The 22941-nt window shown below is 44.6% G+C and overlaps 1 protein-coding gene and 1 long non-coding RNA gene across 8 annotated transcripts in view; one reads left to right on the top strand and one right to left on the bottom strand.

Annotated features, from left to right (window-relative positions):
• LIMS1 (LIM zinc finger domain containing 1) overlaps window positions 1-22941 on the top strand; it is an 82789-nt gene that overhangs the window by 39459 nt on the left and 20389 nt on the right. For 3 of the 7 annotated variants that reach the window (XR_014009200.1, XR_014009201.1, XM_081198543.1), the window contains exon 2: window positions 19156-19315. Coding sequence is in view for 3 of the 7 variants with exons in the window: in XM_081198543.1 (XP_081054669.1) it covers window positions 19156-19315 (160 nt within the window). In the remaining 4 variants the exon portion in view is untranslated. Of the gene's footprint in view, window positions 1-4198; window positions 4415-16102; window positions 16605-19155; window positions 19316-22941 lie in introns of those variants that run through there. The other 4 variants (XR_014009202.1, XM_081198542.1, XR_014009203.1 and 1 more) reach the window with 4 other exon arrangements.
• LOC308589465 lies at window positions 16944-17988 on the bottom strand. Its single transcript, XR_014009285.1, has 2 exons — window positions 17209-17988; window positions 16944-17113 (listed from the first exon to the last, which is right to left on the bottom strand). It is a non-coding gene; the product is annotated as an uncharacterized lncRNA (long non-coding RNA).

The raw sequence follows: 22941 nt of genomic DNA, 5'->3' as shown, positions 1-22941 counted from the left end.
CAAGCTGTAGGTTCACATCATGTACTTTGGAGCTAGCAAAATACACTCTCATTTGCAGCAGAAAGGGTGTGTGGTAGCATTTCTCTTGTTTGGATTTTGCCTTATTAGTTTTAAATAGCAAACATGAACCACAAACGACTCTTATTTGAGCAAAACCTCTCTATTTCTCCCATTACACCCACAACTTTCAAATGTTGCCCTAGTTTTCTCTTTAATAGATATCTCCTGTGCATTCATTTTCTTCCTATGACAGAAATGGCATTGCTGACACATGTACCGATTATGTTCTTGTAAGAGTTACTCCTGCTGATTTCTTTAAGAACAAAACAAAACCCAACAGCCCTGCCACATGAATTGTTAACTGCGAGAGAGTACTAATTGCCTCTTAAAGACCGCTAATGAAAGATTTTAGGAAGCTGTTGCTTACTTATTTTTCACCTGCTGCATGTTGAGAGAGTTAGCTGAAGCTCTCCCACTTGAAAAATGGAATGTTGCATGTTTAGGCAAATATCAGGATCTTCCTCTCCCCCCCCCCCAAATTTCTTATTCTCCAGATGTGCATTCTAAGTGAGGGCTGATTTGGAATTTGTCTCTACTTCTTAAAGTGGGTGTGAACATAATCCTGCCCCTTCCAAGCAGGTGTGCAAGGACACACTGTGTAGAAAATTTGTTCCTCAAGCACAGTGGGAGCCATGCTTGGGCAATACGTGGGTTTGTCAGCACACAGCAACTGGACGCAGGACAAGCACCTCTCCGCATGTTCAGTGAATCAGCCCCACCACATGCAATGTTCTTAGCAGAAGCGGATTCTTCATGGCTGGGTCCAAGAAGTCATAACCTACTTACTGGAAACTGAGAAAAGGGAAGGGTTGGGTGGTTTGAAGAGGCCCTTACAGTGGTGCCTCGCAAGACAAAATTAATCCGTTCCCCGAGTCTCTTCGTCTAGCGGTTTTTTCGTCTTGCAAATCAACCCTATTAGCAGATTAGCGCTATTAGCGGTTTAGCGGCTATTAAAGGCTTAGTGGATTAGCGGCTAAAAGGCTATTAGCAGCTTAGAAAAAGGGGGGAAGCGGGGGGGAAATCGGAACACTCGCAAAACGTTTTTGTCTTGCAAAGCAAGCCCATAGGGAAAATCGTCTTGCGAAGCAGCTCAAAAATGGAAAACCCTTTCGTCTAGCGGGTTTTCCGTCTTGCGAGGCATTCGTCTTGCGGGGCACCACTGTACCAAGTGTCTTGGTTGCTGGTTATAGTGCTGCTATGTTCCACCTTTGGGTAAGCACACAAGGCCTCCTGTTTAACAAAGACAGTAGAGACCAGCAGTGATGCACTCCCAGTAGCTGTGAACCTGACCTCGTAATGAAAGGATCCAATAAAAGGACCGTGCCTCATCTCTTTGCAAATTGTATAAAATATAATTCTTAAATGCATGTTTGTATCATGGGGTTGCATTCAATCTTCCATGAGCTTAAAGATTTCTGCTTGTGCAATAGAACATAGGGGAGGAGATGGGGGAACTCCCATCATGCAAGCATTTACCAAGAATAAGGCTGCAATCATAGCCCCACTTACCTGGGATTTAGGAAAAGGTAAAGGGACCCCTGACCATTAGGTCCAGTCGTGGCCGACTCTGGGGTTGCGGCGCTCATCTCACTCTATTGGCTGAGGGAGCCGGTGTACATGTGGCCAGCATGACTAAGCCACTTCTGGCGGACCAGAGCAGTGCAAGGAAACACCGTTTACCTTCCCGCCCGAGCGGTACCTATTTATCTACAGTGGTGCCTCGCAAGACGAAAAGAATCCGTTCTGTGATTCTCTTCGTCTAGCGGTTTTTTCATCTTGTGAAGCAAGCCCATTGATGGATTAGCGCTATTAGCGGCTTTTAGCGGCTTATCGGCTGATCGGATCAGCTGATAAGCGGCTTAGCGGCTTAGAAAAAGGGGGGAAAGGGGGGGGAACCGCAGGAACTCGCAAGACATTGTCGTCTTGCTAAGCAAGCCCATAGGAAATTCGTTTTGCGAAGCACCTCCAAAACAGAAAACTCTTTCGTCTAGCGAGTTTTCCGTCTTGCGAGGCATTCATCTTGCGGGGCACCACTGTACTTGCACTTTGACGTGCTTTCGAACTGCTAGGTTGGCAGGAGCAGGGACCAAGCAATGGGAGCTCACCCTGTCTCAGGGATTCGAACCTCTGACCTTCAGCAAGCCCTAGGCTCTGTGGTTTAACCCACAGCGCCACCCGCATCCCTTACCTGGGATTTACTCTTATTTAATTCAGTAGGATTTCTAAATGGGCATAGTTGGAATTATTCTGGATCAATTCCTGTTAACCTGGATTGCTGAATTAAACCCCCATGTTCAGCCACTGTGTATCTCTTGCGTACCAGTTGGGTAGCTATTGGTGATGGCTACTAGTAGTTATGGTGGCTACGCTCTGCCTCTGTGGTGGGAGGCAGTAGGACTTCTCAGCACCCACTGCTGGAAACTGCAAGAGGGGAGAATGCTCTTGTGTCTTGATTCTGCTTGTTCATTTCCCCTAGGCACCTTGGTTGGCTACTGAGAGAACAGGACTAGGTGGGCCAGTGGTCAGTTCCAGCAGACTCTTCTTGTGTTCATGTGAAAAAGTGGAGGGGGCAGTTGCTGTTGTGCCTTGTCCGTGGGCTTCCTAGAAACACCTAACTGGCCACTGGAAGGAAACCTGATCCCGAATTAGACAGAACTTTGCTTTGATTCCACAGGACTACTGTTCTGTTCTTAATGCTATTCTTAATGGGATGTTCTTCACAAAGCATATGAGCATTACGGATACAGTTGTCTTATTATGATTTAGTACAATTACAAGTGGTACCTCTGGTTAAGAACTTAATTCGTTCTGGAGGTCTGTTCTTAACCTGAAACTGTTCTTAACCTGAAGCACCACTTTAGCTAATGGGGCCTGCTGCACAATTTCTGTTCTCACCCTGAAGCAAAGTTCTTAACCCGAGGTAATATTTCTGGGTTAGTGGAGTCTGTAAACTGAAGCGTATGTAACCTGAAGCGTCTGTAACCCGAGGTACCACTGTATCTCCTTGGAGCTCAAGGTGGTTACGTGATTCTCCCTCTCATAGTTTTATCTTCACAACAACCCGTGAGGTTGGTTAGGCGGAGAAAGAGAGAGAGCTACTGGCCCAAGACCACCCAGCTGAGCTTCATAGCCGGTCTTGAACTCTGCTCTCCCAGGTCCTCGTCCAACAGCTTTCCCACCACATCACACCGGCTCTCAACTAAGATACTTTTAAACAAAAACCTCCGGTCAACATAAATGTAAAAGATCAACCATCACAGACACTTTTCCTTTGTGTTATATATGTCTTCATTTTGTTGTTTCTTCTCATTTTAATTCCTGTGGGCGATATGATACGTGATCATTTTTTTTTGTTATAATGCGAATCATTTTATTATGCCTAATGCAAATCACACTAGGCTTTTATCACAAGGTTAAATGAGGCATGCATGACTTAGAAATCTCCGGTTTGCCAGCTTCCTCTTTTGCAGGAAAGCCTTTTATATACCTTCCTTGTTTCCCTAGTTTCCAGTGGACCTTGTCCCAAAGCACATTGGAAGGGTGATGAGTGATGAATGACGTAGCCTTTAGTGCTTGCAACCTGGACAGAAAAATACTCACCATTTTGGACTTTTCTATTTTTGCTCATAAACTTAAGTCCTCCTACAGCGTTGTGTTTCAAAGTTAAGGGAAACTTTTGTGTATTTTTCCTGTCTTACTGTCTTTCACTACTTTTCATTTTTTTAGATATATATAAAACCACCTTAAACACCAAATTAATTCTCAGGTAGAAAGCCACAGGCCTTCCTTCCCTCATCAATGAAGTGCTAATAGGTTTTGCTTTTGTTAGACTTCATGGTGGTGTAACCGTTTAGCTGGTCCTTAGCTGAAGATTTTCAGCTTCTTGAAACTGGCAGGAAGAGGTTTCTTGTTGTTTGTGGCAGTTTTGTTGCACAGTGAGTGGTTCCATTTGCTTCTGGGCGCAGACACAGCTGAAGCCCTGGCTTCTCAGAAGCATCCCTTAGGTAGGAGGCTTAACTCGCTAAAGGAAACACAGTGCCGTCCGTTCTGGAGGGTGTGTACCTATGTGAAACAGGAAGCAGAGCAGCAAACTGCCTGTGAGGAGAGAGACTTGCAATTCTGATCAGCGCAGGTGTGCAGTCTCTCTGAGAGAGACGTCTTCCCTCGGAGCATCTTGGCAGTTGTGCTGTTCAACAGGAGCGCTTGTGTGCTCTGGGAGGGGAGCAACTGTTGTGGGTAGAGCAAAAATGACTGCGTTACAGCTGAAAGAATTATCGCATTCAGGTCTGTACAGGAGGCGACGGGACCGTCCAGATAGCCTGGGTCTTCAAGGGTTACCTGAGCAGAAGCTGAGGTGAGTGGTGGTGAGGAAATTAATGGTTAACTTGAGACAGCTCTGGGTGTCTTTTGAGTTTAACACTGACGCCTGACAGAATCAGTTGCAGAAGCAGAATGCAGGGTGGTGGAATTGTAATAACGCTAATTATAAAATGTGCCCAATTGGAAATAGTCCAGAGTTGCCAGGATAATCTAGGAGGAGTCGAGAGGAAGCAGCTGTTTTCCATTTACTTCATTTCTCAGTTTGACTTACTATCCTAAATGCTGTAGTAGCACAAATAGTGACCGTAAGAAGTGTCAATAATTCCCCTTCCCCAATATTTTTGATCACTGCTTAATTTCCCCCAGAACTAACCAATCTCCAGATTAAAACCTTAAAAATAAGTTTTAGTTTCCAGCACACTTGCATTCAAAGAGAACCCCATTGCTTTATAGGAGTCCTGGGCTGTTCTATTGGGTTTTTCTTTTCATTTAAAAAAAAAGTTGTGATGTGAGACTTGTCAGATCTTGATTTACTCCCCACCCCCATAGATTTCTACTTATTATTATTGAAATGCCTTGCAACAAAAGAATGCAGTAGAACCACTTTATATGACCTTACGAAGGGAAAGTAACCAAAGACAAATCTTAAACATTAATGACACTGGTTAGTTTCCAAAAGTTGAGCTCCTTTTAAAATATTGATTTTATAAAAGTGCAGGTCAATAGAAGATTTTGTGTTGCTTTTCAAAAAAAGGAATGAATGGTGTAATGATAATAGTGATTAATGTAGATCTGGTAACGAATAACTTGCTGCGAAAAATTGCATTTTTGTACGGAACTGTTAAAAAAAAAATCCCTGAGCAAATGTCAAAAGTGTTAGTGAAGGGGAAGAGTTTCCTGTCATGCTATGACTAGTGAATGACTAGCTGTTTTAACATAACAATGTAAACCTCCTGTGGAACTCTGGGCTGCTTGCTAGCTGGTGCTGATGGATAAGAATCGCAGAAATAAGAGAGCAGAAAGAAGCATGAGCTTCTGCCTGCCCCTGGGCAACTGGATCTCTGGGCAGATCTTTGGATAATCTGTAGTAGATGGGCAAGGACTTCTCACTTCAATTGTTTAACAATAGCACCAGCAAAATGTCTCTTCTCCCTGAAAGTGGTGTAGTAGTAAACCAGGAGCATATTTTTGTTTGTAAGGACTGTGAGCTGTGTTCAGTTCTGATTTTCAGAAACTTGATTCCTGGCTCAGAGTACTTAAAATTCATAAGTGTGTATCTTTTTGGCAGCGGAGTCTGGCTTTCAGTTAAAAAAGAAACCAAGGAGAAATCTTGCGAGCCTGCCCACCTCTGCTCTGGAACAGTCAACACCCTTTGAAAACAAAGCATACTCTCTATGAAAAAAGGGCCCCTGCCAATTCAGATAAAGGGTAGAAAAGAACAGTTTGCTACCAGCGAAGTCTTGCTCTGTATTCTTCATAATTCCTGGTTTGCTCAAGAAGTGGGCAATAGTCATTTCCTCTGTTAAAGCAATGGACCTCACCTGTTAACTTAATGATCCATTGGCCCAGTGTTGTTGCTGAAATTTTGTTAGAACAGTGACCAAAATCCCTGATCCCTTCAAGCTTTTATAGCTAACCTCTAAAGAAATTACCATGAGACGGTTTTGCTTTCCTATTCCTGATATCCTAATGTCATACCGGGACGCGGGTGGCGCTGTGGGTTAAACCACAGAGCCTAGGACTTGCTGATCAGAAGGTCGGCGGTGTGAACCCCCGCGAGAGGGTGAGCTCCCGTTGCTCGGTCCCTACTCCTGCCAACCTAGCAGTTCGAAAGCACGTCAAAGTACAAGTAGATAAATAGGTACCACTCCGGCGGGAAGGTAAACGGTGTTTCCGTGTGCTGCTCTGGTTCTCCAGAAGTGGCTTAGTCATGCTGGCCACATGACCCAAAAGTTGTACGCCGGCTCCCTCGGCCAATAAAGCGAGATGAGCGCCTCAACCCCAGAGTCGGTAACGACTAGACCTAATGGTCAGGGGTCCCTTTTAATGTCATGCCATCCTTTGGGGGGGAAATGCAGCTCAGGACTTTTATATGTTTACAGCCAGCATAATGCCGTTGTCAAGAGTGCTGCACCAACGAGAATTCAAATTGCCACTCAGCTGTGAAGCTCACGAAGTGACTTTGAGGCCATCACTCCTTTTCAGCCTACTCAACCTACCCTTGCTTTAGGAGTATTAGGATAAAACTGTGCTGCCCCAAGTTCTTTAGTGGGACATGGGATTAAAAAAAAAAAGGAACTACTTAAATCTGGGGCCGCCAAGACATGTCACCCCCAAGGTATGTGTGCGCCCACAGAAGCTTTCCCCTGATGCACGCAGGTTCCCTTCTCCCTGCTGAAATCAAGGCTTGGAAGAAAGATGTCATTGGAGCCAATGGAACAGGTTGCGGTGTCTGCTTCGTTACAGTGGTTGGGGGTGCCCATGACAGCTTCTCTAGCTTGAAAATGTGCCAACAGGCAGGTGACCCCTGGCATCAATAAAGAAAACGTGTAGAAGGTGAGCGAAAATCAAACTATAATTTTTGACTGCTAATCAAAATTCTCAGTTGCTGATGATATTTAAGAGTTCCCATTCCTGGTGCATCTCGGAAGTCGTCTCTAGTCATATTGGCAAGATTTTTATTACTTTGGGACTGCCTTTCCAAGCTCTCTTCGCTTTGCATTATAGGTAAAATGTCAAAGAAAGTTGAAAGTCAGTACTGGATGAGGTATTCGCCTTACCCTTTCCACTGCTTAAAGGTCTAAGTTCAGTTTCTAATCCAGATAGCCTGTGTGCTTTCAGATTTCTTACACCCTTGTTCATAAAGAGATTTGTTTGGACCTAGGTCTTGTTGGGTAAAATGCTTTCCAAATAAGACTGGGGCTTCAATCCTGCGCAGACTCTGCTTTGAGTAAGGTAGGACTTGCATGGGATTGCTCTGCACAAGAGTTTTGGATTGCAGTTTTGCAAGCTGATACTGTTGGAAAAACGCCCCCCAGGAAGGCTGCCTCCTTCCCCAGAAGGAGCTGCTATCTCGCAGCTGGTGGGAACTCAAATCCCAAAAGATACTACATATCTGTGTTCAAAGAGTGGGGGAGAAACCTATAACTAGCAGGCTGAGCAGCTTCCTGAGAAGTTAAAGGCTCAGTTCCAAACATCTCCAGGTAAAAAGCATGGCTCTGTTGGATCAATCCATCAACCTCTGATGGATGATTTAAAACAGGGTTCAGCAACCTTATTCAGACCATGTGGTGGGCTGGACTATATTTTGGAAAAAAAATATGAACAAATTCCTATACCCCACAAATAACCCAGAGATGCATTTTAAATAAAAGGAACACATTCAACTCATGTAAAAACACGCTGATTCCCGGACTGTCCACGGGCCGGATTGAGAAGGCAATTGGGCCGCATCTGGCCCCCAGGCCTTAGGTTGCCTACCCCTGATTTAGAAGGAAGAGCTTTAAGGGATGGATTTGGGGCATCATTATAGGAATGCCACTTATTTAATTTAGGCTGCTTTGAAAAAAAATGCTGTTGGGGGTGCCATTGACACGAGGCAACTATCTCTCTTAAGCTAAAAGATCTTCAAGATGATGCTTCATAGATGACAGCTGTCAAAATGTCCCCACCCATCTCCAGCCAGCATACATTCTGCAGTCATTCTGGCTTTGTCCAGAAACCTTTTGAGCAGCTGTGCATTGCAGTGGGGGGGGGGGTCTATGTAGCTCGGTAGTGCCAACAGGGACAGCTGCTTTGGTACATCATCCCATGCCTTGTTTCTGCACTTCCAGGCAGCGCTTGGAAGTCACCATCTCTGCACCCTAGGCGCTTTGAAGTAACAGTCTCTAGAATGGATCTGTTGGTGCATCGTCCTCAAACGCTTCAGTTTCAAAGTAGTCTCACTAATGGCTTTGGACCTGGGTTTCAGTAAATCGCTGGTTTTGTGCCGATTCTTTTTTTTTATAAAAAAGAGAAAGCTTTAATGAGATCTTTAATATTACATATTTCCTCTTATCTCATAAGAAGCACTCCTGTACCTCCCCTTCTGACATACATTTATGGCACAACATGAAGGCATTAGATCTCATTTCCCGCCCCCCTCAATAATGTTGCTGCGCTGCAAATTGAATGATCCCTTTTTGAAGTTCCAATACGAGTTGCCACTAGCTCTGGAGTTCAAAGTTAAGACAGTTTTAATGTAGCTTCACCCTGTTATTATTCTTTGAATTATAGCAGTGCCTTCGGGGCCCCAGCCAAGGCGCCTCCATTTTAGATTGTATATGTTCGAAAAAGATTCTGCGTAGATAGTTACTACTGTTGTGGATTTTTCTTCCTCTCCATTTCGGGGGTGGGGTGGGGGTGGCGTGGAATAATTGCCACCTCTTATTATATTCAGAAACTATTACTCACATTTTGTCGAACTGTGATATTGCATAAGATGCAGGATATTTCCATTGCTCAAAGCTTTGAATATCTTCAGCACGGCACACCCTGCCCTCTCTCTCCCATTGCCCTCGCCTTTACCCTTAACACTTTTTTTTTTGGCCTGCGTGTTGCTTAATCATCCTTCAAGAAATGCCTTTTGATTTACTCACTAGCCCTAGAGTGCAGAATTACTGGATGGGAATGTGCAACAGGCATTGCAAACTCTGGCTACGGGCGCTGCTGTGTACCAGCAACAGATTCTCTGGCTTGTGTTTTGTTTGGCCACGCTTAATGGGGGAAAGTAAGCAGGCAATAACTCACTTTTTTATTGCAGATGTGAGAGCATATAAGTAAATGTGTGGCAATAACCATTTGATTGGAACCTGCTTATCTCTTCTGTTACATCTGGCTAGTACATTCCATGCGGAGAGCAAAGAGTGACAGGTAGATCAAGCCAAAGACAACTTTTCAGTACAGGGTAGGAATAAGTACATACATACCTGCCTGGCAACGACTTACATAATTGTTCAAGTATTGCCCCCCCCCCCATAGAAGCAACTCTGTGCCAGATTCTGGTTTTGAGTTCTATATATCAAAGACAACATCTCACTGGCAGGAGCTCAACATATTTAGACCAGCACTGCTAATTTTTTTCGAAAGGAAATAAGGGTTTGCCCATTAACATCTCTCTGCATCTTTATCTTGTCCCCATCCCTCCCAGAGAACAAGTCTCTTGCTGTTCCCACTGTCCTTGAAAGAGTTTAACCTGTTATCTGTCATCTGTATCTGATAAGAATAGTTCTCAACCAGCCTTTTTACATCTTGTTCCTGTAAACAGTTGAGTTTCCCCATTTATTTCAGCCAGATCAATGGGGCATCGCCGATCATGCTCTCATTTCAGTAGTTGACATGATGTTAAAAGTACAGTGGTACCTCGGGTTAAGTACTTAATTCGTTCCGGAGGTCCGTTCTTAACCTGAAACTGTTCTTAACCTGAAGCACCACTTTAGCTAATGGGGCCTCCCGCTGCTGCTGCGCCACCGCAGCACGAATTCTGTTCTCATTCTGAAGCAAAGTTCTTAACCCAAGGTAATATTTCTGGGTTTGCGGAGTCTGTAACCTGAAGCGTATGTAACCTACAAGGCTAGACCTGCAGCTTGTGATCATGGTTCAGCAGATTTCCAGTATTGTATGTGAGCGGAGCTGACATATTAAAAATGCTTATATTTTTTTAAAAAAATATCTCTGCAAACAGTAATTTAGCACATCAAGAGTAAGATGAAGCCTTTGATCTGATTGTTTTCTACATACGGGATGTTTTTACATACTGAACATTTATACATTCATAAATGGAATGCAACCCGTAAACTGAAATCTGGTGATTTTGTAAATTAGCTGTAGATTTGAGTAGAATCAATAAATGAACCTACTCAGGGTTTATCTTTCTACTAGGGGCAGTGGCTAAAGGGACTGTCCCATCCATACTGAATGCAGAAAGAAGCTGCATCACATGGCACCTCTGAAACAGAAAAGGTGCATACATAATATGCATTCAATTACAGGGGCACACTTGTGCACAGTCACCCTTGCTACTTGTTAGGATATTTCCGTTCCACCTTAAAAGGGAGCAGGCTTTGAGAGTCACAGAGTCTGCGTATTTCCTGTTCACAGGATGTTTATGTTTTCTATTGCTTTCGTTTTCTCTCTGTCTGGAGACACTGATGCAGGCAGTCATGTTTTTCTTTGTTCTGACCAACGCTGAATAAACTTGTAAATATGCTCTCCTGCGTGCAACTTCTGCTGTGCATTATCTGCTGATAGAGAGTGTGCATCGGCTCTAGAATTTGGCAGGCTATTTTCTGGAGCTCATGTCACTAATTGCTGATACTGCGTGCCTACGGGAGATCGATGGATCGTCCGGCAGCCGGCTTGGGGGCCATGATGGACTTTATCTCCCTGGCAGTATCCCAACAACTCATATATATGAAGTGTTTTTCATCTTGAATTTTGGTGCAGAGATTAAAAATCCGGTGATGTGCTTCCCAATCCCAAACATTCCAGTTGGATGTAAGTTCTTAGACTTCAGTAAGGTTTGCTCTCTTGTAAGAACATAAAGAATGGCAGCTGTGTAGTGCACTCCTATGCATGTCTACTCGGAAGTAAGCTCTGCTGCGTTCAGTGGGGACTTATGCCCTAGTGAATATTTAGGATTGCACACTTGGTGTATCTTTGAACACACTAAAATAGGTGACAGTTGGCCCTAACTTCCAGAGTGGCTGGGTACCCATCTTAGTGTTTCTCAGCAAAACAACAAAAGTCTTGCAGTGCAATACATGCTAACTAGTTTGTTTTGGCACAAATTTCTGCATTTATCTGATGCCTTGGATTAGTTTTCAGGAGTTTTTGCCATAATGCATTTGTTGGACTTTATAAAGTGCTGCAAAACTCTTAACATGGGCACTGTGTCTCAGAAAAGAGTCTTCAACCGTCCATTCTCCTAAGACTACTTTTTAATGACGAAGCCTTTCAAATCTAATTTTACCAGCAGGGTTGGGCAATTTTTATTTTTTGAAGAAAGGAAAAGTCTAAAATTGCAATAAGATGGAAGTGGTGCTCTGCTCCCTGTCTCCGTGTCATTAAAAATGTGCTAAATTCAGATAAATCACAGTCTTTAATCCTGTTAATATAAATGTGAACCTGTTTGTTTACTTGAGAATGGAACTCTGTGGGACTGACATGCGGCCTAGCACAGAAATCCACACCAGTTCCGCCACCTTAGCTGAAGGTCAGTCTGCAGTGTGGTATCTGTGATGGAGTCATTACTATAATAAGAATGTAGTTTCGAGCCAGAAAGTCTGCTGTTGACAGTTACCCTAACCGTATAAGGAACTTCATGAACATACGAGAAGTCTTTCGTAGCAGTCTGGATGTTTGGTTTGGTCTGGTCAGGGTATTAATTATAGCTACTGCTCGGCTCATTGTCTTAACGTAATAATGAAAAATTAATATAGTCAGCTGAAGCAGAGTCACTTCTACAGTTTCTTCATGTTTATGAACAAACCATTATTACAGCAAGTGTGGGAAGTATATTTAGATGTGAGGAACGTTTGGTCCTCTAGTTATGGCTGAACTACAACTCCCATGTTCCCTGGCCATTGGCCATTATGGCTGGGGCTGATGGGATTTATAGTTCAGCAACATCTGGATGGACATCTGATTTAGTGTGAGGGTCCCTGTAATCTCTCTTTGAGACTTCTTCTACCTTATAAAGCTTCAGCAGTGCTGCAATATTGAACCTCCCAAGACCTTTCAGTGGACTCACAAAGTTCATGACTGAACTGCATATTATGTTAGCTACTTAACAATATGATTAGGGCCTGCTACATACTTTAAGAAGTGAGAGATGGACCATAAAGAAGGCTGATCCCCGAAGAATTGATGCTTTTGAATTATGGTGCTGGAGGAGACTCTTGAGAGTCCCAAGAAGATCAAATCTCTCCATTCTTAAGGAAATCAGCCCTGAGTGCTCACTGGAAGGACAGATTGTGAAGCTGAGGCTCCAATACTTTAGCCACCTCATGAGAAGAGAAGACTCCCTGGAAAAGACCCTGATGTTGGGAAAGATGGAGGGCACAAGGAGAAGAGGACAACAGAGGACGAGATGGTTGGACAGTGTTCTCAAAGCTACCAGCATGAGTTTGACCAAACTGCGGGAGGCAGTGGAAGACAGGAGTGCCTGGCGTGCTCTGGTCCATGGGGTCATGAAGAGTCCGACACGACTAAAGGACTAAACAACAACAACAACTTACCTTAACAAAAGCAAAAGAGGGGAAGAGCCTGATTGGGATAGAAGGAAGGGAATTAACCCTCTCCACGCCCCTAATGTCTTTTTTCCTGCTGACAATTACCTTGAAAATGCAGTTTCCCCCTGTCAATAGTGTTATTGTATACAGTATTTGTCCCATCACTTTCTACAGAACGTCTCTAAGCAACTTACAAAATATTTTAAAATACGATACAACATATCAGATATTTATAATCCAAAATGCCATGGAATACACACGCCACGTAAACACCTTGAAAGTGTTCACCTACCAACAAGAATGAAAAGGGTGAACCCTGCCCCCAAGCCCACTAAAAATGAACACTGAAACAAGCTATAAATCATACCACACTAAGATGAAAAGCCTGAGTAAACAGAAATGTCTTTGTCTGGCACCTGAAAGTTGATCGTGTTGGCACCAGGCAAGTTTCCCTCGGCAGGGAGTTCCACAATTAGAAAGTCGCCACTGAAAAGTATGTGTTTCTTTGCCTCTCTCCCCACTTCCTTCAGAGAAGGGACATGGAGAAAGGCCTTTTGATGATAATTGTAGGGTGTGGGTAGGTTCATAGGGGTAGAGGCAGTCCCTAATGTAGTTGAGTCCCAAGCTGTGTAAAGCTTTCTAGATCAAAACGAACACTTTGAAGTGAGCCTGGAAAGCTGTCTGCGGCCAATGTGGTTGGGGATTTGCAGGGAATGGGAAAAAGGTTCCAGGGAACAGGTTGAATTGACTCACCCTTGCACCACAGTCCTAATTCAGATTCCTCCCACAGTGTGGCTGCTTTTGCTTCAACTAGCGTGCTTATTAACATCATGTGTTGGTTGGCCCCCAGTGTAGCAGACGTAAAAATAAATGCATAAACCCCTGTTTGGGCATTCAGCCAAATGTGTGAGTGAGTGCACAAATTGTGTTTGGGGACATGGTACCACACATGCTGGCTCAAGCCACCCACTCCACTGTGCCAACTTTCATGCATTTAGAGTGAAGGTCTAGGGAATCTTCTAAGCAATCTCTGCACATGTTCCCCTTAGGCGTTCACACTGAAGTTCAGGAGTGGAGAAGCAAAGTGCCGTGCGGTGGCGGTGGTGACACCCAGTGCCCCATACACAATTTGTGCTATTAGGCATTCGTCTGAATAAATAACTATTGCAAGCAGGGTCGTCTTAAGCACATCCAGTGCTGCAGTGCAAAGCTTTCCACCGCCGGCGATTCTCCCCCCCCCCATTTGCCAGAGTTTTTTAGGGAGGCCGGAGGGTCTGGAGGAGGTGGGCAGCAGCTGGAGGGCGGCTCCTTCAGCGGGGAAGAGGTGGAGGCTGGATGCGGCGCCGCCTCCCAACTCAGCTGGCCACTTCGTGCCGCGGTGGCCACGGCAAATGGAGGCTCTGGGTGTGACGCTGCTTTGGCGCGGCATGGCGGAGGCGGGCGAGAGCGGTGAGCTGATGCCAGGAGGCGCCGCATCCAGCCTCCGACTCTTCCTTGGTGCCCTGGCGCCCCGTGCCACTAGCCTCTATGGGTAAGACGCCCCTGATTGCAAGCAAAGTTTAAATATGGGACATGGATGAAGGCAGTGGAGTACATCTTGTGCTTGCCGATGAAAAGAAACATCTGTCAACATCATCTAGTCACATCTCTCATTTCTCTTTTCAAGTCTTGAAATATCCCTGGCACAAACAACCATGCCAGCTTTGCTTTATCTGTGGAAAGATACCTTTGTGCTAGTAACAGTGTGTTGAGGAGGCATTTCCTATGCATGAGAAGGGGCCCATTCTTTGGGCAACAGCAAATAGATTTTTTTTAAATAAAAACAAATCCAGGATTTTAACATGTTGTTTGCCTTTCTTCTGGGTGATGTGGTTTTCACCTCATATCTAAATGTATTGGCCTCAATCCATGTGAGTGTGCATCTAGTGTTCCCTTTGGGAAAGAAACACTGTGAGAATTAGGGAATGCATTGTCCATATTGGTTTGCAGGCTAGCGCTGGGATTTGCTGTGAGTTTCCTTCCTCCTAGGACCTGTGGACGTGCCTTGAGAGCAAAGCAAGATGTTCCATTGAAAATGATTCACTTGAAAATGTGTAATTGAATTCCATAGCATAGTTTCAAACAGCAGCTCCTTCTGTATAAGGAGATTTTAAGAAGCCTGCAGAGCTCCTTTGGGAGCAAGAGCCTTCTCTATTCCCCAGAGTCTGGGAGACAGTGTATAAGAAGCTGTAGATTATGTGAAGTACCATGTAGACATTTGAATTTGGTGGGGATTTGGATTGCTCTAGAGCCCTATTTGGGCACCCGATTACCAGGCACACAAAAGGGAGGGAGACTTTAATCCTGCTGGCCCTTTTATCCCAACTGTGCTGCCCCTCTCCACTGTACAGAGGACATCTGTAGAGGGGAACCTGTTTTATGTACATATGCTTCCCCGCCCCCCCGCCCCCATTGCACCAGTGTTCAAAATTTGCCAGGCACATTTTGCCTCTGGTAGGGACGCGAGTGGCGCTGTGTTCTAAACCACAGAGCCTAGGGCTTGCTGATCAGAAGGTCGGCGGTTCGAATCCCCATGACGGGGGGAGCTCCCGTTGTTCGGTCCTAGCTCCTGCTAACCTAGCAGTTCAAGTTTAAGGTGCTACTGGAAGGATTTTTTTTATTTTGACTAGCAGTTCAAAAGCACGTCAAAGTGCAAGTAGATAAATAGGTACCGCTCCAGCGGGAAGGTAAACGGCGTTTCCATGTGCTGCTCTGGTTTCGCCAGAAGCAGCTTAGTCATGCTGGCCACATGACCCAGAAGCTCCCTCGGCCAGTAAAACAAGATGAGCACCGCAACCCCAGAGTCATCTGCGACTGGACCTAAAGGTCAGGGGTACCTTTACCTTTACCTTTATAGGCCACTTGCGACCAAGTGAAGATGCCCAGGTTCCAGGACAGCACCTGACGTGTCCACCATCTGGAGGTACATGCCTGGGGATTGGGACTGTTTTCACATGTTTAGCAATACACCCTTTAGAATTTGGTCTGTTATATTTTATCCGCACAATCAGAATGAATTCCAGGAACCAAAAAGTCTCATCGGGAAAGTACGACTTTTGAGCTGCCTGTCCCAAAATGGCAACTTAAGGCATTCTGTTGTGCAGACTGGTTTTGCCAAGCAGAACAGCCTAGTCAGCTATGGAAGTGTCCATTCTTGAGTGTGTGCGTGCTCATCAGCTGCTCCAAATTCCATGACATAGGAAACAAATTGGGAGCATTATTTGTAAAAGGGCATTCTTACTATTTTTACAGTTTGTTTTTTTGTGTGAACAAGATGTTCCTAACAGGGTATTTCCTTATTATCTTTGCAAAGGCGTTAACGTGTTGTTTTATACACACACACACATGGCACAGTAAGTTTTTCCATATTAAACCCCTTGTGACAGCTAGCCTGCCCTAGCTTACATTTATCTAAGAGAACACGGCTTCAGTGGAACTCTTGCTAAGGACAGCAGATAGGAGAGATCGCATGTTCCACCCAAGTTGGCGTTACCACCTTGCTGTGGAATGTGTTGCTTTGCTTCCAGTGAATCTCTCCCAGCCTTGCTCTGACATTCAAGCTGCTCTGTGGCTGACGCTTTTAAACTTGGAAGCTCTTTACTCAGCGCGCAGCTAAAGTCCTGAGGATTGTTTTTTCTCTCCTTACTGCTACTCCCTGGAGCGTTCTGTTGCTGCTGCTGGGTTGTTGTGTTCATATATATATATATATATATATATATATATATATATATATATAATGGAATTCCAAAGCAGGGGGCACTCCTATGCCATTCCAGAGAACGAAGAAATCTCTCACACACACCAGAACGTGCACAACGACCACGAAAATGAAGGCGAGAGAGCTGTGTCAAAATTGCAACGCAGGCACAGTGACGTTAAAGTATACAAAGAAATATGTGACTTTTATGCAAGATTGTAAGTTCACTCCACCGGAGTCGGTTTGTTACTTGGTCTGCTTGCCTTAATCTAACACAATCTTGCTTGCTGTTCTCATGACCCTGCAATTTATGCTTTGTAGTTAACTGCATTTTAATCATGGAATGTGTGCATGTGTTAGTTAATATATGCATTATTTTCTGGTTCTAGAGCACAATAAATGCTTTGCAGGCTTTCTGACTGTGGATTCCACATTCTTCCAATACTTTGCGGTACCTAAGTATAAAAGGCAACACCTCCGTCTCACATATTGACATAAAATGCTTGTCTGCCACACAGAAGGCATTTAAAAATTACTTTTCTTAAGTTCCATCAGTATAAGCTTGGAGACATTTTTCATTTTATTAGCTGATATCTCAGCTGGAATTCTGATGTAGGCAGCCACACATCCATATTTGCCCAGACATAAGTCCCAAAGATTTCAATTGGGTTTACTTCCAAGTAACTGTACATAGGCTTGCATCCCAACAGCATTATCCTGTACATAGCTATTAAAAAAAAAGGTAATGTTTAATTCAGTAGGACTTCCAAGTGTGTAGCTTTAAACTGCAATCTTGAACACATTTAACATAGTGGGACTTACTTGAGTAAAAATAGATAGGATTGCTCTTTTGAGTGCTGTCGTTTGCAGATAATGTATTTGGGGACGTGCACACCAATGTAGCGTTCAGAGCTTCATTCTTAGACTTTTCTGTTGCAATAACAAGTGACTTGGTTGCAGGGTGCATCTTGGTGGTTGTTGGCACATTTCTTGGGCTTTGCAGTAGTGGGGGGTGAAAGAGACCTGGCTGCTTTCTGTATCATGGCGGCAATCCGTTACTTCACTTGTAAAATACCTATCATGGGTTTGCAGCTGCTCAGAAGAGTGTAGCCTGAGGGGAGTGGATGTCCGTGTCCCATTGCAGAATGTTGTCTGCAGCTGTGTTCTTCTTGCAAGCAGAACCGTTACTTTGGACTGAGGCCCATGTGCACGGAACAAGATTAAGGAGAAAGGTCGCTTGAACTGTCCTGCCTTGTACACTTTGTATGACTGGGTGGAAACGGATGAGGCAGAGGATTCTGCCTCTTCATTCTGAACTGCTAAGAGATACTCATGCAGTTGTCTCCTGGGGGGACCGGAGCTATTTTGGGAGCTACTCACCACAATCCAAAGCAAATGAGGAGCTGCTTCATTCGAGACACTGAAATTGAATCTGACAACACGTACTCTAACCCATGAAAGCTTATGCTCAAATAAATGTGTTAGGCTTCAAAGTGACATAGGATTGCTGTTGCAATGGACTGATGTGACTTTCCCTCTCTAAATTGCCTAGAATTAAAGGAGACTTTGGGCTGCTTCAAATTTGACACTCCTCTTACTGTTTTTTGGCTGATTCATATACTCTGCAGAAGTCTAGGTCCTACATATAGTGGAATGTGGGAGTGTTTCCGGCTTTTGCATGCACTTCTACCTCCCCCCACAAAAATGTACAAAAGTTGTAGGTGTACAGGTCCTAAATGCAGCCCTGTTTTCACCCCAGAAGAGATCAGCTGCTCTCTTGCCAGGTATACTGTGATGTTCCATAAGAGGAAAAGGGGCATGTGATCACATGACCTCCCAGCATTCTGTTGCATCCTCCTGCCTGCAAAGTCTTACGTGTTGTGGGATGATGTAAACCAGGCCAGCATCTCACACATCACATTGAAATAAATGCATCTGGGATGAGGAACCCATGGCCTTCCAAATGTTGTTGCTCCAGCTCCCATCAGCCTCAGCCACCATGACCCATGGAGTTGGAAGTCCAGCAATATCTGGAAGGCTCCACAAAGATGGAGAATGCCCAATAGCAGAGTGGACAGAGGTGCTTTGGGTGGTCCCACCTGAGAGTGTGGGGGCAGAGACATTTGCCTGGACCCTGAGGCGAGAGTAGCATCCTTGCTGGCGTCCCCTCTGCCTCCCCCAAGCTACTCATAAAGAAAAACTGGGAAGTTGGGTCGCCAGCAATAAACCACACAACTCCCAAGGGTCTCTTTAGAGAAGGGGAAGCTTCCCTTCAGCCACTCGAGTCCCTTACTGGAGGCGAAGTATCTCTTCACCTGCTTGGAAGATGGTTGTGGCAAATCTTGTCCACTGCTGCCACTGCTATTCCTTTCACTTTTCCTCTTCCACCTCCTCCCAGAAACTTCCCACAATAGGAAACAGGCTTGATTGACAGGGGTGATATTTCCTGCCTCTCTTTCTCAATCTAACCCACCTCACAGGGTTGTTGTGAGGATAAAATGAAAGTGGGGGTGGGCAAGCGTGTACACTGCTATGAGCTCCTTGGAAGAAAGATGTGATATAAATTAAATAAATAACAGCATTCCAGAAGTGGGAGCTGCATTTGCCACTGGTTCCTGAATAGGAGGGCCAGGAAGGCAGTAAAGTAAGTAGGAAGAAGTTCTATGTTTTCCTGCTGAATTGGAACAGCTGCCTATTGGAAAAGAAGCATGGTCAGTAAAGCTACCTTATTTGTGTGCTTAACCCCTTTGCTCTATGTTATCCTTACAGCAACATGGCCAACGCTCTGGCCAACGCCATGTGTGAGCGCTGCCGGGGAGGTTTTGCACCTGCGGAGAAGATTGTGAACAGCAATGGCGAGCTGTATCACGAACAGTGTTTCGTGTGTGCCCAGTGCTTCCAGCAGTTCCCCGAAGGGCTTTTTTATGAGGTTGGTTCCCCGTGGTCTTTTCACTTTTATATTAACTATTCCCAAACCTGTACTGCACCAGGTTGTGTATGTCGGTCAAGGACTTGCCGCAGATATTGCTTCCTTTCCTGCAGTGTCGTTTGGGAGGCAGTTAACCCAGGGTCATTTTTCTTTACGACTGATTCCAGGCCACTGGCATGCTTGACTTGGGATCAACTTCTCTCCTTTAACCTGTTTTTTAAGTGCCAGGACCTACCTCCAGCACATTTGAAATGAAAATGCAGAAGATAGCATATTTTGAGCACCCGCAGAGTTCAGCATAACTACAGACTCCACAGTAGTGTGGGGGACCTTTGGCCCTAGCCATTGGCCACGCTTGCTGAGGCTGATGGGAGCTGTAGTTCCTCAACATCTGGAGGGCCACAGCTGCCCTACAGAATAACCACAAGCTGATCCAATACAGCAGTTATTAGGAAACAAAGCTTTTCAATCAGCCCTAACATACATGTTTAGACATTAAGCACCAGGCAACAGAATTCAACTTTGAAAAGCAGCAGTGTGTCGGGTAAATAAAGATGTCCATCTGTGGAGTGATGACTTACCTATCTATGGTTTTAACTTTCTGTTTTATTTATGAACGAGAGTTTTGCCCCATGCTTTCTCCAGAGAGCTAAATGTTGCCTCTCTGTTTAACCTTGTTAGCAACCCTTTGAGTTCAATTAGACTGAGAGATTGTGACTGACTCGGTGAGGGTTCGTGGCTGAGTAGGCACCAGAACTCATGGTCTACAAGGCCCATGTTTGGCAATCTTATCTGCTTGGGCTTAGAACTCAGTCACCTGTAGCTTCCAGCTGTTTGCCATAGCGTGCTGCAACACAGAGAGTTAGCAACACTCATAAGAGCTTGCTAAAATTAGGAGTGCCAGTGCCAAGATGTCCAGAGGAGTAATGAAACCAAATACGTATTTGCTAGATGTAAATGAGGAAGTCCACGGAAATGTTGGCACATGTTTAAGAGGCGCCCGTCATCACGATTAGATTTAAGGCAGGGAGCTGACCACACTGGTCAAATATAGTTTGTGATGGGCTTTACTACCAGAGGTGCTGCATAGTTAAATGATCAGAAAACTTTAGCCTGCAAGAGAAGAGTGAGGTGATGATGGGTGAAGTTAGCAATCTGGAAGGCATATGCAGGACAGTAGATATTTTTAATAAGGGGGCACACTTTTAAAAGAAGTGTATCAACTTTGCATGCATCTGTTCTCTATGAAGTCATTGCTTTAGTGGTGCATTCACAAAGTACCTGCTTTGCAAATAACTCAGTTCGGGCACCTCTCAGGTGGGCGCCATTGCCATTATAGGAGAACAAGGGAAGCGTTCATGGAGCATTCTATCACCTCTTTTTCTAGAAAAATAGCACGGATCACAACTTTCCTTAAAGCAGTGTTCTGGCACCCTCCAGAGCTTGTTGGTCTTCGAACTTCCATCAATCCCAGTTAGCACAGCCGACAGTTGGGAATGATGGGAGTTGTAGTTCAGGAGCATCTGTAGGGCAGCACATTGGCTACCTCCATTGTGGGTTCAATCCTTGGGGATTTTACAGCTCATTTTTCTAAGGCTGAGGCAATGATTTTGAATCTGAGTTTGGTTGAATAGCATCTTTCTTTTGACTTAGTCCTCCTCACCCCTTACCTTATCTTGTGTATAAGCATCATTACTATCTTATGTTGATACCCCAACACATTATAATTTGAAAGGCTGCCTATTTCACTGTAGGAAGCTACCATATATCTTGGTCCAACTATTGGTCCATCTAGCTTTGTACTGTCTACACAGAGGCAGCGGCTCTCCATTCCCAGCCCTACCTGGAGACCCAGGTGATTTAACCTGGAAGTTTTTACATGCAAACCAGGTGCTCTGTTACATTTTCGATGAATGCCATTATCTGTCGTTTTGTACTATTTTGATCTCCTTTCTCATCCATGAGACTGAAGAAGCAAGTGAGCTCGCTTTATGCCAGAACCCGTATTTATTTCGTGTTCGACTTTAGCAAACCAAGATCTCAATCCTAAACGCTCTTACCAGGAAGTAAATTCTGCTAAAATCTATTGGACTTGCTTCTGAGCAAATCTTGGTAGGGTATAATTATTTGCTGCTTCTATGAATACTGTCAGTGTGTTTGTTTTATCTATTGGAATAATAGTCCCCAAGATGCCCCCAAGGAATCGTTCAACACATTCAGCTAGGGAGGGTGGGAATTTCCAAAAAGTTAGCAAAATGCATAGAGATTAGCAACTAGCTTACGGGCCACTTATTCCCCCCTGGAAGCCTTTAATACTAGGAACTTAGGCATACGTCACCCTCAAACAAACTTCACTTCAAAGTATGGATTTGTTACAGGTCTTTGAAGCTTTCACCAATAGATCAAGAGGAAGATGAAAGTAGACTTGGCCAGAAAACCAGACATAATGAGCCAGAAAAACTAGAATGTAATCATAAAAGTTATTGAGAATAACTGGGCTCTATTTTCCATTGAGCAGCTGAATGAACTTGTTCAGTATATGCCTTGTGTCACACGGTTCTAGGGATCTGCAGGGCCCAGCATAATATTTAGACCCCTGATTGGAGGAACTCCTGTGATCCCAGACTAGATTAATAGTATATGGCAGGCATGGAGAAATTTCAGCCTGTGCGCCAAATTAAGCAAACCAGGGTTCCCTGTTCATTTTGGGCAATCCACACTCACTTGCCTTACACTTGGTGTTATGTATGATGTCAGCTGTGAGTTAGCTGAAGACACCTTTGGGCCTCATGGAGTTTGCATATGGAGCTATGTGAGTCCATTGATCAGCTGATTGCCCATGCAAACAAAAGGAGGTCAACTGACCTTTAAAGCCCTAAACGGCCTCAGCCCAGTATACCTAAAGGAGCATCTCCACCCCCATCGTTCTGCCCAGACGCTGAGGTCCAGCGCCGAGGGCCTTCTGGCGGTTCCCTCATTGCGAGAAGCAAAGCTACAGGGAACAAGGCAGAGGGCCTTCTCGGTAGTAGGGCCTGTCCTGTGGAACGCCCTCCCATCAAAGAAATAAACAACTCCCTGACATTTAGAAGACATCTGAAGGCAGCTCTGTGTGATATTTTAATGTATTTTAAATCTGTGTTGGAAGCCGCCCAGAGTGGCTGGGGAAACCCAGCTAGATGGGTGGGGTACAAATAAATTATTATTATGTTGTTGTTGTTGTTGTTGTTGTTGTTGTTGTTGTTGTTGTTGTTGTTGTGACACCAGAGGGTTGGCTGCGACCACCTGGCAAACTTTGCCCGCACACTCTTCTGCATGTCCTAAAACATTTTTACCATCTTCTTTCTTAGTCCAGTCACCTTTGCAGGTCTACCTGGGTCTACAGTACTAAGTTGTTTAGTGCTTTAACCTTCTCTTTTCCTGGGAGCAGGATCCAGATCCACCCGGGGTCCTGATCTGGCTGCAGTTTTGTCACAGAGAGAAACCTGAAATATTTAAATTTCTGTAATAAACAGTGCAGTCTGCCTCATGGGTACCTGCCCACCCCACGCACATACTTGGAAGTTAATCTGATTGACATAATAAGTACATTGCGGCATATGCTGAAGTGGGGGTTGCAGTCTCTGGAA

The sequence above is a fragment of the Podarcis bocagei genome (assembly GCF_964188305.1).
Source record: "Podarcis bocagei genome assembly, chromosome: 6".
Classification (NCBI taxonomy): Eukaryota; Metazoa; Chordata; class Lepidosauria; order Squamata; family Lacertidae; genus Podarcis; species Podarcis bocagei.
Note: the sequence above shows the minus strand (reverse complement) of the source record. Positions and strands in the feature narration are given on the sequence as shown.